This window comes from Ostrinia nubilalis, chromosome 9, assembly GCF_963855985.1.
Source record: "Ostrinia nubilalis chromosome 9, ilOstNubi1.1, whole genome shotgun sequence".
Classification (NCBI taxonomy): domain Eukaryota; kingdom Metazoa; phylum Arthropoda; class Insecta; order Lepidoptera; family Crambidae; genus Ostrinia; species Ostrinia nubilalis.
The window spans coordinates 13,990,787-14,004,527 of NC_087096.1; the positions used below are offsets into that span (position 1 = coordinate 13,990,787).

The 13,741-nt window shown below is 42.2% G+C and overlaps 1 protein-coding gene across 1 annotated transcript in view; it reads left to right on the forward strand.

Annotated features, from left to right (window-relative positions):
- Positions 1-13,741, forward strand: part of LOC135074858 (TATA-binding protein-associated factor 172) — a 94,006-nt gene that overhangs the window by 9,678 nt on the left and 70,587 nt on the right. Inside the window, exon 2 of the mRNA XM_063969239.1 lies at positions 11,182-11,232. Coding sequence (XP_063825309.1) covers positions 11,222-11,232 — 11 coding nt within the window. The 5' untranslated portion in view covers positions 11,182-11,221. The remainder of the gene's footprint in view (positions 1-11,181; positions 11,233-13,741) is intronic.

The window sequence follows — 13,741 nt, forward strand, 5'->3', positions numbered from 1 at the left end:
GCCACTTACGCCATTTCTCGTAAATGCTGTCGGGAATATGTTCGTCCCACGTAGTATGTAGTCGCCAAGTATCTTGTAGCATTATGCGGCCCTGGATGGTGAAAGGAGCTAAAAAGCCTATGACATCAAATATTGACATAATTACCTTTAGCATTAAACGCTTCGTCGGGCGTTCGGTTCCTTCAATAATACTTTCCGGGATCCGCTTTAGTGACAAATCAAAACCTAACGTGTCGTCCGCGGGATACCACATCATACCTAAAGTTCGTTCACTCTCGTGTTGCTGGCCGACTTTGAACTTAACTGCAGCTGAGCCTAGGGTCTCTTTTGGCACGCTATTCAAGACGGCGACGCTGTTGCTCGTCCAGTTTCTTATTTCAAAGCCGCCGGCCCTGTGGATGTCAGATACAATTTTTACCATTTCGACCGCTGACGCCTCGTCGTCTATGCTATCAATATAGTCATCCATGTAGTGTGACTTACAAATTGCATCGATAGCAGCGGCCGGGTACTGCGAAGCGAGCCGCAGCGCGTTTTTGTTTTTTATAAACTGAGCTATAAATGGCGAACAGCTGGCGCCAAAAATGAGTGACGTCATTACATACGTTTTCATAGGTTCTGTGGGACTGTCCCTCCACAAAAACCTGAGAGCATCCTGATCCTCGGCGTGAATTTTGATCCTCAAAAACATGTCCCTGATATCACCTGTTACTGCGATGGAGTTCTCTCTAAAGCGCAGTATAATACCCAGCAGCGATGATAGCAGGTCCGGCCCGGTAAGTAAGTAGTCATTAAGCGAGTTACCGTTTACTTTGCAGGCGGCGTCGAAGACCAGGCGGAGCTTCCCTTTGTTGGGGTTGTCGACCCCGAAGTGAGGTAAGTACCACGTCCTATCAGTGGTGGTCGCGGGGTCCATCAGCTCACTGGCGTAGTCGTTCTCTAATAAATGATTCACTCGTTCCTCATACCTTTTAGCGAACCCTGGGTCCTTACACATCTTCCTCTCGATACCCTTCATCCTGGTGAGCGCGGCGGGGTAGGCGTCGGGCAGGCGGCGCGCGTCGCGCCACGGCAGGCGCACGCGCCAGCGGCCATCCTGCAGCGACGCGGACTCCTCCAGCAGCGCGACGGCGCGGACCTCCTCGGCGTTCTGGCGCGGCCTGCACGACACTCCTACTGAATCTAAAATAAAAGACCGCCGGACCTCCTCGTGCAGCTCCCGCAGGACGCTCGCTTCGTCGCTCTCTGAAATAAATAGGTTAGTCTCGGCGTCGGCGGCGGCGGGACGACGGCGGCCGGGGGCCCGGGTCAAACACATTCTACCATGTACACACCAGCCCAGGGGGGTAAGAGTAGCGGACGGCTCGTTTAATTTACCTAACTTAATTTGAGAAGGTAACAACAAATGATGATTGTCCTGTCCTATTAATAATTCAGGTTTCAAGTCAGACTTACACAGTTTCTCTTTTATATCTTTCAAGTGAGAATAATTTACACAATTCAAAATAGACAAGGTTTGTAAAGGTAAATTTAACTCGTCAACACAGCGCATCCTTATATTATGTACCTTATTGTCCATACCCGTAAGGTCCACATTCACAACCGTCGAGTCACATTGCAGTTCACTATCGCCGAATGCGCCCCGCACACGCATCGCGCACCTGCGGCCTCGGAGGCCGACGCGGGCCGCCAGGGAGGCGCTCATGAGCGACACCGACGAGCCATCGTCCAACAACGCCGTACTGTCCACAGCACCGTTAGGCCCGGAAACGCGCACTGACACTACTTTTAACAGCACTCGATCACTCGCGTTAATGAACGTTAGAGTCTCAGGTGGCACAGACGTAATTGCCGAACTCCGTTGGTCTTGAACGTTTGTCGTCGCACTAGTCGGTGCGCGCGTACTCGATGCCGCGGCCGGCGACTGCTCAGCTGTTGTAGGCCGGCGCTCGGTGTTGGATGCGTTGTTGTTGTTGTTGTTGTTGTAATGCAACAACCAGTGGTGCGCTTGCCCGCAGCCGTCTCTGTCGCACACAGGCGCCTTGCACGTATCACGTTCGTGTTTACTTAGTAAACATTTGAAGCACAAGCCATTTCTCTTTATGTATTGCCATCGTGTTTTGCGTAGGGCCTTTTTGAATTGCTTGCAGTCAGTCAATTTATGCGTAGACTTTTTGCAGAACTGACACATAGATTCGCTTTCTTCGGCTTGAACTAACACAGTGTGTGAACGTGTAGGTTTTTGATGATCAGGTCGTATTGACGTTTGACAGGTTGCGGATATCTTTACGGCTTCTTTGTGTAAGAACTCAGATAGAATTACCAATCTCGGTTCGTGTCCGTCCGTGATGATGTTGTAACTATAATCTGCCCATTTGGCGATCAGCACGGTAGGTAACTTGTTCAGGATTGTGTTGACGATACTGAAGCCTCGCAGGTATTCCTCTCGGCCCACCGCTCTGACCGCCTCCACGAAGCTCTGGACCTTGACGGCGAATGCGACTATGTCTTTATGATAATCCATTTGTAGCGGCTGCAGCTTATTTAGGTCTTGTAGGATACGAGAAATAATGGCCTCTGGGTTTCCAAACCGTAGCTCTAAGGTGGCCATCACTTTATCCGGTGTTGTGGCGCTGATGAACAGGGCGGAGACAGCTTCCTTGGCGGCGCCCCGTAAACACTTCCGTAGCCTCCACAGATTTTCTTTTTCAGTGAAATTACAAACAGCTGACGACTCTTCGTAGGCCTGCTTGAATTGCAGCCACTCCAGCAGGTCACCCGAGAATTCAGGTAGGTCTTTAGGCGTACTGATGCGGCTGAGCAAACTGGCATTGGGCACAGTATTGGCACTGGCAGTGGTGGAAAGTTGCTGGAGAGCACTCGCCAAAAGGTGAACCATACTATTGAGCGTCGCGAGGGTGCTGTCGAGCGCAGGGTGCGCCGGGACAGCGGCGGCGGCGGCGGCGGCGTGCGCCGACGGGCACGTGGCGTGCGACGCCTCGATAGCGGCGGTGGCGGCGGCCACGGCGTGCGCCGGCGGGCACGTGTCGTGCGACGCCGGGATAGCGGTGGCGGCGGCGGCGACGACGGCGGCGGCGACGTGCGCCGGCGGACATGTGGCGTGCGACGCCGGGCCAGGGTGGCACCGCTCGCGCGTGGTGACGCCATGCTGCTCTTCGGGTTCAATATGTGTGCTCTGATGTTCCACCCACTGTTCTATGTGACGAGGAAGTTCATCTCCATCGATGAGCGACGTGTGTGGACTGTATACTTCTAGGTCTTCCTCGTCGCTGAGTGCCGCCAATTTTGCCTCTAGAGCTTTATCTATTAGCTCCATTTTTATCTTTGCCTTTTCCTTGGCGGCTTCTAAAACCAGTTGTTTTCGCTTGGCCGACGACTTGTGTGAATCCTTGCTGCGCGATTTGGTGTCACAGGAAGCAGTTTTCTTGTTTTTCACGTAGCCAATTTGTTGCACAGGTTCAGATTTCACGCTGTGCACTTTTTCGCAATCGGTGGCCACGTGCTCGCCGTCGCGTCCCAACATGGCGGTGCCGGTTTTTCGCTGTTGCAAAGCCGCACGCCGAGTTGTTGGCGGCGTGTGAAGCATGATCCTGGCTCGAAGACCACTTTGTTGCTTGTGTAGGGGCCAGGGGACGCGATGACAAATGAAAACTGCTTATTTCAAACTGCACTGTTTTAATTGCACACAAATCACATACTATGTACATTGAGAGTGACAGACAAACAAGGACTAATAATTTTTTGCACAATCGGTTCGCTCCTTCCCCTCCCCGCCGCCGTGCCCGCCCCCCCTCGCGCGTGGCGCCGCAGGGCGGCGGGTAGCGGAACCAAACGAATTTAATTTTAGGCGCGAATGAGTTTAAATTTTAGGCGCGTCGCTAACAGTTACATAGATGGTTAAAAATACAATACCTATTCAATTATGCTTTAATTAAAAGATAACACTTTTTGAAATAAGTAGGTAATAGTTAATAATAGGTACCTACATACATGAGTATACATAAACGAGTAGATACACAAAATATGATTACACAATTATACGATTACACAAATGACGTTTTTTTAAATTTGCGCACTTTTGCACAACTTTGCACTTTCACTTTTTCACTTTACACTATCACTTGTTGTGTGTGCTGGGCGTGAGGGGAGTGGCTGATGAAGCCTGACTCTCCTCTGCGTACTGCTAGCACAGGAAGTTCTTGAAGTTCTCTCCTTACGTATCTTCCATAGTTTCTTTTCACTCTCTTCCAATAGAAATATGCGATAATTATGATGATGAAAATGGTAATAAATATCAGGTAAAATTCCATTCTCTCTCTATCCATTTGTGTAGCGGCGGCAGCGGCGGCACTATTTCCGGCTCCGGTTTGGGCAATTATGATTTTTTCGTCAGCAACTTTACTTTGACTTTTTCCCATTGTAGATAAAATCAATTAGCAAAAGTGATTCGTGATTACGGGGTGAAGCGCACAACAGGTTTGACTATTCGTCCCGATCTAGTGACTTTGGGCTCATTGTTTACATTCGTCGTTGCCTTATTTGTCGCAACGGGATCATCGGGTAGCACGACCTTATTTGTCGCGTTCGCTTGTTCATCAATCTCTAGCATAAATGCAGGTTTTAATCGATCTATACTAATTATTTTCTCTGTCTCTCCTTGCAATATTTTAAAATATTTATCAGTCTTGCAAATAACCTTATACGGACCTGTGTAAGGTTGCGTTAAGGGTTTAGTCACTGAATCACATCGGACAAATACGTAGTTGCACTCATGTAACTCTGGATGTACAAACATTTTTCCTTGTTTAACATTTCGTTTAGGTACAGATGACAAGTTAACTATCTTGTTTCGTAACTCCTTTAAAAAATCAGGGCTATTGGAAATTTCTCGCGTATTCGGCTGGAAGAAATCTCCCGGTAGTCTAATGGTTTCTCCATATACCATCTCGGCTGCGCTTATCTGAGTATCTTGTCTTATGCTTGCTCGTAACCCTAGCAATGCTGATGGTAACTCTGATACCCAGTGCTCTGTGTTTCCTCTACACATAAGTGCTGCTTTCAAAGAGCGATGCCAGCGTTCCACCATACCGTTCGCTTGAGGGTGGTACGCGGTAGTTCTTAATTTCAAAATGCCCATTCTTTTCGACAGTTGGTTGAATAATGTAGACTCAAATTGTCGACCTTGGTCTGTCGTTAAACGCAAGGGACATCCAAAACGTGCAATCCATCCTGAGTAAATAATATCGGCAACTGTCTCAGCGGTAATATCCTTAACAGGATAAGCCTCTGGCCAACCCGTGGCTCTGTCTATCATAGTTACTAGGTATCGATAACCATTGCAGTAAGATAGTGGACCCACAATGTCCATGTGTAGATGTTCAAATCTGTCACTATTTTGGAATTTTCCTAGTGGTGATACAGTATGTCTTTGAACTTTGGACTTCTGACATTCGAGGCATGACTTAGTCCAACTCGAGATGTCTTTGTTCATTCCTTTCCAGAAAAATCGATCGGTGATCATCTTGCGTGTTGTACGTATGCTTGGGTGGCTTATTTCGTGTATGGCTTTGAAAGCTGATACGCGAAACGCTTGTGTCAAATATGGTCGGGCCGCTTCTCTAGAAACTTCGCAGTAAATCGGGATGATGCAATTTGGAATAGATATTTGTTTAAAGTGTAATGTCCTCGATTGCATCAGGTTTTTTAATTCAGCATCGTTACTTTGTTCTCGGGCTAATTTTTGGTAATCGATGGGTGAAGGCATGTCAATAGATGCGATGCGAGATAATGTATCGGCTACAATGTTATCAATGCCACTGATGTGTTGAATTGATGTACAAAATTGCATAATAAAATCGAGGTGTCGTATTCGTCTCGGCGTGTCGTTTTTTCCAACTGTGTTTTTCATTAACGAATATACTATCGGTTTATGATCAGTATAAATCGTTAAGGGTCTGCCTTCTATAAGATGTCTAAAGTGTTGTATCGCCATGTACATTGCAAGTAATTCCCTGTCGTAGGTACTATAGAGTTGTTGTGTATTGCTAAGCTTCTTAGAAAAGAAACCTAAAGGTTTCCAAGTATTGCCATCTTTTTGTTGCAATACAGCTCCGGCACAAGTATTTGAGCAATCTGTCATCAATGATATAGGGGCGTCCGGCGATGGAAATGCTAGCGTGACAGCTTCCAAAAGATTTTGTTTACTTTTTTCAAAAGCTTCGATACTTTCTTCGGTCCACGAAATAATAGTTATGTCTTTTTTCTTTGAATTATGTAGGTAGTCATTTAATTTTGCATGTATTTCCGATGAATTTGGCAGGTGATTTTTGTAGAAATTAATCATTCCCAGGTAACGACGTAATTCTTCTACTGTCTTTGGCCTAGGAAATTCTGAGATGACCTTGACCTTTTCAGGTAACGGCTGCAAACCATCTTTCGTCACACGGTATCCCAAGAAGTCTAGTTCCGTTTTGCCGAAGTCGCACTTTGCCAGGTTTATTGTAATACCATATTTGTCGAGTCGTTCAAACACTTGTCTGAGGTGTTGTTTATGATCAAATTTTGATGACAATGCAATTATTACGTCATCTAAATATATAAAAATATTGGGTAGTCCTTGTAAAACTTCATCATTTAGGAATCTTTGGAAAGTTTGAGCGGCATTTCTCAAACCAAAGCTCATTCTCGTAAATTCATATAATCCAAAAGGTGTTGTGATTGCAGTTTTTTCAATATCACTGTCAGCAATTTTCAAATTATGGTAAGCTCGTTGTAGATCAATCCGTGAGAAAATGGTTTTTCCGTTTAACAAATAAGTACAATCTTGGATGCGTGGTATTGGGTAGCGATCGGGTTTCGTTATCGCGTTGAGTTGACGATAGTCGCCACAGGGTCTGATTTCACCGTTCTTTTTATTCACTATATGAAGAGGGCTCGCCCAACAGCTTTTTGAAGGACGACAAATACCCATTTCTTGCATACGTTGAAATTCCTCTTTTACTTTTCTATATTTGTCAGGTGGCAAAGGTCTCGGTCGCGCGAAGACAGGCGATCCCGTTGTCTCAATATGATGTACGACACAGTGACGTGGCGCATCCTTGAAGCACATAGGTTTGGTAATGTTCGGATATTCCAATAACAAATCACTATATTCACTATTGCAGTCTATTGTTCGTATTGAAAAGTTATCACTTAATGTCACTGAGGCGATAGAACAGAGGTTGGTAACAGAGTCTATAAGTTTTTGTTTGTTCACGTCCACTAACAACTTATGATTACTCAAAAAGTCAGCACCGAGGATTGGTTGCTTGACATCCGCTATCACAAATGTCCAACGGTATGGTCGTCGAAGTTTAAAGTCTAAATCGAGAGTTTTAACACCAAACGTTTTTATTTCTGAACCATTCGCTGCATACAGTTTATAACTATCACATTGTCCAAAATAACGTTGTTTTTGAGTCACTGGTAAAACAGATATATTTGCACCTGTGTCCACTAAAAATTTAAGTCCACTGTTATTGTCCAATAAGGTCAGGCGGTGAACAGGATTGATGGTGCAAATCGCCGCCTCCGACTGCACCACGTTTAGTTTTCCTTTTGTTCAGGTTTTTTCCACGCACACGGTTCCACACATTTAATTGCTCTTTGTCTAAATTTATGATGATAGTAACATAGCCAGCCTGGACTGTCCGGCGTACGGCTGCTCATGTTACGGGCACGAGACGTCGAACGTGATCTCGAGCGATTATTGTTAAACCTTTTATATTGATTTCGACTTCTCTCCATGTCTCTGATTTTTAAGCTCAATTTAGCTATTTCGGCCAAAATGAACGAACTGTCACTGAGAGGTGTTGAGTTCACTTCTGCCACTTGTAAAGGTCTTGACGTTTCCATAATTTTATCCGCAACTGCTGCCAGGTTCTCCAGGTCTTGACTCTCACTCACTGCTAGCACGGCACGGACGGAAGAAGGCAAATGTCCTTGCCACATGATGCGAAGAGTTTCGTCAGGAATCTTTTCACGGGCCAAATCTTTCATTCGGCGCAGAAGCTGTGAAGGCTTCTGATCACCTAACTCCATACCACTCAAAAGTTTTTGAAACTGTCTTAACTCTGATTCTTCATAAGCCTTCAATAAACGCTCTTTCAATGCGTCGAACTTTTTGGTATCTGGTGGTTTCAATAATATATCACTGACTTGCTGGATAACCTCTTTCCCGAGCTTGGCTACGACGAGGTTGAATCTTGCCTCATCACTCAACTTTTGTGGTCCCAATATGGCTTCACATTGTATAAACCACAGACGCGGCTGGTCGCACCAAAATTCCGGTATTCTCGACGAGACTGTTACTGATGCCAATTCGGTAACTCCGCTGGAGGTGGCAGTGCTGGTTGATGGTCCTGTTTGCGAATTCATGTTGGTCGGGGTCACCACTTTGGTGTCTACTCTATTTGTGCGTGTATGAGGGTCCATAAGATAAAAGAAACGTACACTTTAGATGATGATTTATTAGACACTGACTTGTCACATAAGATCTCAAACAGTTTTGTATAACGCTTTACATATTAGGAATACGTATGAGTAATCTCGCTAATGCCCGCTACACTCTTAAGGAACCTTTACATGTCTCATTTTTTTCCCTACCAGTGCTTCGAGACAAACATTTGGCAAGCGCCGCAACAAACTCAGTCACCACTTTCTGCCAGTTTAAAAATATAAAAAAGTACTTTAACAGTAACTATAATAACAATAACCATTGTTTTTTTGTATGAAGTTTGATGTAAAGTAAGATGGTGCAACCCAGAACCCAGCCTAAAAGTTTAGTGACTTGTATTTTGGTGTCAGACGAAAAATAAAATAATAAAGAATGCTGTACAAAAACATTTCTGTTGCAAAATCGTATCTATTGCAACAAAATAAGATACAACAGGTCTCAGCTTGATGTGGAGTCGTCTGGACCCATGTCTGTTGCTAATAAAAGAACTAATTTTTGAATGACGACATAGTAACAGAGTACAGACTGCCTTTTTATTTGGTTTTGTTTGGATTTGAATATGAAAAACAGCTTTAGGACGAGTTTTGAGTCATCTGTCTATAAAAGGGGCACAGATAGCAGTTGTGGACCATTCATTGAGCATTGAAACTGCGCGCGCATATTTGTTTGTGTCGCGACTGCTCTTACGAGAAAAGGTCTTATACAAATGATTAGTTAGTCTGCTGTCTTATTTACTCAGGCATTATTATGTTTTTTTCCGAACATGACTTGTGTTTTGATACTGTCGGAACTGTCGGCGACAGTTGAACTGTGCGTAGCGTGAGTCGTTAACATTATCATACAATTTGTAAATGTATTTTTTAAAGGGTGCTTCCTAATCTGAACTTTTGTAATTTAATTATATTATAGCTAGCCAAATAACGCTATGACTTTAATTAGAAAGAAGAAAAAATATGTCAAGTGATAAGAAAGATTTAAAAGAAACTAAGAAATATTTTTTATTATCTCAAACCATGTTTCCTTCTTTTATTATTTAATTTAATTAAAGTTTAGACCACCGCGGTGGGCGCCATCTTAATGACTGGACTGCGAGCTCCCCATACATAATGTTACAGACATTATAAAATAATCGTCACATTATTAATTAACATCTGGTACAGCCCACCAGACTGTTCAGTGTCATGTGAACATGTGGCAGACCAGACTCGGATGTTCTGGCGCAGACAGACCCTTCGCATTTTTTTAAGACGTGAATATTGACTGCATCTCACTTAACACCAGGTGCGATTGCGGTCAAATATCTGCCTTGTCTTACATAAAAAAATATATTTTGTAAATCGCGATTAGCTTTGGAGCACAAGTCGCGTAGTCCCATCAAAGTACCTATAAAGGGTTTTTTTTGTGTAAAAAAATATGTAAATTAGAGGGAAAGGACTTAGGGCTAGGTACTATATCTTGGTTTCAATTTCCAATCAGACTGGCACCATAAAGTTAATATAATACCTATCGGAAATATGAACTTAATGACTGGCACAAAATACAATCATGCGGTTAACGAATTAACGAATTGCTTTTTCGTCCGACATCGCGACAGCACCACACGTGTATCGTTCTAATGTAATCAAGAATCTGAATTCCTAGCGACGTGTTAGACGTGTATCGCGAAGGTCCCCCATTAAGATTTTACGAGACTGCAGCCTTCGTTAATTTCAGCCAAATGACGTCCTTTGCAAGACAGGCCTCCTCCAAGGATTTCCATAACAACCGGTCCTGCTCTGCCCGCATCCAGGTGCTTCCCGAATCCAGGTGCTTCCCGCGACTACCAAGCGCGAATATCACCAGATTTTCGGATAAGTCAGTCTACCTAGTATGCCCAAACTACCTCTTCCGGACCGTGGATGCCAATCGAGAACTTTTCTGCCCTAAAGGCCACCAGTTCTGTGGTTCTACGAACTGTGTGCCCCGCCCAGTGCCATTTACGTTTGGTAATTCTGCGCGCTATGTCGTTGACTTCAGCTTGTTTGTTACCCTTAACAAATTACTGAAAGGGACAGGCCCAGTGACCAACTTATCTAAATGAAGCAGAAATTAATGGCTATCAAAAATTCAAAATGATTATGAACATCGGAGAGTTTACGTTACGATACGCCAGAATGCCACTCCGAGTGTTTACTTAGAAAGTATGTTCTACTTACGCATGTTTAATCTTAGCGTATTTCGTAAAGAATGATGGATAGGAGGTTTCGCTTTATCTGCTTCACGATAGCGGCTAACGTTGTATTTTATTTTCATATAAAACATTGTGCTTACAAGGAAGTAAAAATATGATTATTTTTATTTATCTACAATTTAACTTCCGCCGCACTGGTGAGCGACGCTTCCCGTGCGGAATTGGTTTTATCTAATTATACAGTGTTACGTTCTTACGTTTACATGACGTTAGTTAGTTGCATACAATACAAATCTAGAAAGTAGACTAATAATACATTTTTCTTTTATTAAAAAAAGATTATCGAACCGCGAAGCTTAAAAACCGTATGTTAATGACATTTCCTCACTCGAAATAAAAATACGAGTGAGAAACCAAAGAGTATACGGAGTTAGTTATTACGCTATAGTATTGTTTTTAAATAAACATGTACATAACAATGTTGTTTTTGTTTCAGGATAAATTATACGATCTGAAGTGATTGAAAAACTGCCAAAATGACCTCAAGGTGAGTTTTACTTCTCTAAGTGTTCCTTACGAGTATTTACTTACATTGTATATTATTTATTTATGGCATTATAATTCATGGTAACGGGTAGTAGTTAGTCAGCGGAGTTTTTATCTAAACTTGACTTACTCGTGGTATGATTATATGAAATTCATGGAATATTTCGTGCTTCATATGGCACATTAAGCTCTTGATCATAAGCTCATAAGATCATAAACTCTTACAACAAACAGGATTGTAACAGCCCACGCAAAAGGTGAAAAAACATAACCCTCCTTCTGTCGCAGCCGGGTAAAAAGTACAACTGCGAGTATATCCTATTAGCCAGAAGGTCATATCAACTGGCCAGGGTTGACGTCTCAATGTAGGTACGTATGTACCCGACGACTTGATTGAAAATTATTGTCACTTGAAGTTAGCGCTTTTGCTGCTGACCTTTGACTTGGAAACTAGGTACAGTCGACAGCTCATCAGACTATACATATTTGTTGTAAAGTAGCTCCTATTACGACTGCATAAGATCGTAAGATCGGTTGACCTGCTGTCCTCTGTATAAAACGCGAATTAAATCCCACTTCGTTTTGTGAGACCACGTGAATTCCAGAGTCAGTAAGATAACCCATTTTGCGTTCAAAATAGTTCTTATCTACGATGATGACATGTGCATAAGGAAAAGACGTGGAAAAACTCCGGAGACCTGGATAAAAGTTTGATAAATATGTGACACTTTATGTGAGATCGCATGAAAGAATACATCTACATAATATGATTTAAGCCAGACTTCCAGGGTTTCTAGTTAGCCTTAGTAGCTTTGTGTATATTTTATTCGGCACATAAAAGTACACCAGTATTATACCAAAACAGGGCTTTGGTATAATACTATTGTCTCATACATCGTGCTAAGATTCCCTTATCAGTAACGAAATGTAAAAACAAGGACATTAAATACATTTTTATATGAATAATGATGGGGATTTTGCAAGGTTGTACACGTAGTCCATTATTATACAATTTAATTATCAGAATTATATCGATCGGTCTTGTATTAAACCTATCGTGTATTTTACAATCATGAGACATTTTTTTTTTTAAATTACACCTGGTAATTGATTTATAACTGCTGACAAGTTATCGCAAAAAAGTTTATTGCTCCAAGCTTCATTGAAACAAATTGGTCCAATCGGTTTGACCATTAAGAAGACAGAGGTTATTGGTCCGAGTGATGAATGTAGGTAGTTATCCACTTATAACAGTTTTATAACTATTAAATCTGTAACACGTATTTTTATCTGCCTTTATTGCAACTTATAATTTTGCGTAATAATTGTAATTATTACAATGATGCATTATTCTGTTAGCGTCTGCCAATTACTGTCGGTTTGGGAGCGTCTAAAATTATATCAGAAATTGCTATTTTTCATTACAAAAATGTACCAAAAAGGTCCCCACCCCTCAGCATATTATGCCAAGGCACGAAGTGTCTCGCCGCGGTATTCTTACAAAAACAAATATTTCTATAAAATTTTAAAATAAATATTATGGTCAATAATTATTATTAGTAGTACCTTATTTTTATTTTGTTTGAAACAAGAGAGGGTTAGGAATCTAGGTAGAGTCGAGCGTATGACTATGCCCAGTGTGAGCGTGGTGTGAGTGACCGATATTTAAGGCCAGTTGGGTCAAGTAAATAACCGATAACGGTAAAAATTGTATCAATAATTGCATTAGCATCGTATGTTGCAATTTTTCAGTTTTGACAGAAATGTTGGGTTTACGTTATACACAATGAATGATATGATTGTGGGTTATCATACTTGATACTTGTGACCCGGTACCGGTACGGCTTACGTAGCGTAGGTACTTATAGGATTAACCTATTAGCCCATTACCCAGCCATAAACTCTATTTTCCCATACATAATAAAGATGCCAAGCTGGCCATAGAGCTCGGTCATAATAAGAACCCATAAGAGAAAAAAACGCTACAATTTCGCCAAATTGCAAGCGTAAAAAGAATCTAATACTTATCATATTAAAAAAAACATTCTTAAAAGTACACAAACGTCCGCTCGAATTATTTTAATTAAATTGGGTACTCGTGTTATCATGCAATACGAGTTCACATTACTAATACAGGATGTTGGAAATCACAACCTCGATTACTCACTCATCATAATATCAATAACAGTTGCATAAGATTCAACATTTGTTCCAGAACTACCAAAATGTTTTGCCTTTCCGCACAAATTACAGTTCCAAAATGTAACGCATTAAAAGTATGGATTATAACAAACATAATTATAATGCTGTTGAACCCATTGTTTTTTCCGTTTTGGTATTAGTTAATGGTTTTATTAAAGTGGTATCAACAAAAGCAGCAATCAAACCGGTTGCTAACTCCTACGGACTTGTTACTTTAGAAAAATATTTTGAAGTTTTTCGTCACAACTTTGAGCTTATTTCGTAATGCGATTTCCACATTTTTGACTATCTGTCTAATGCCCGTTTTC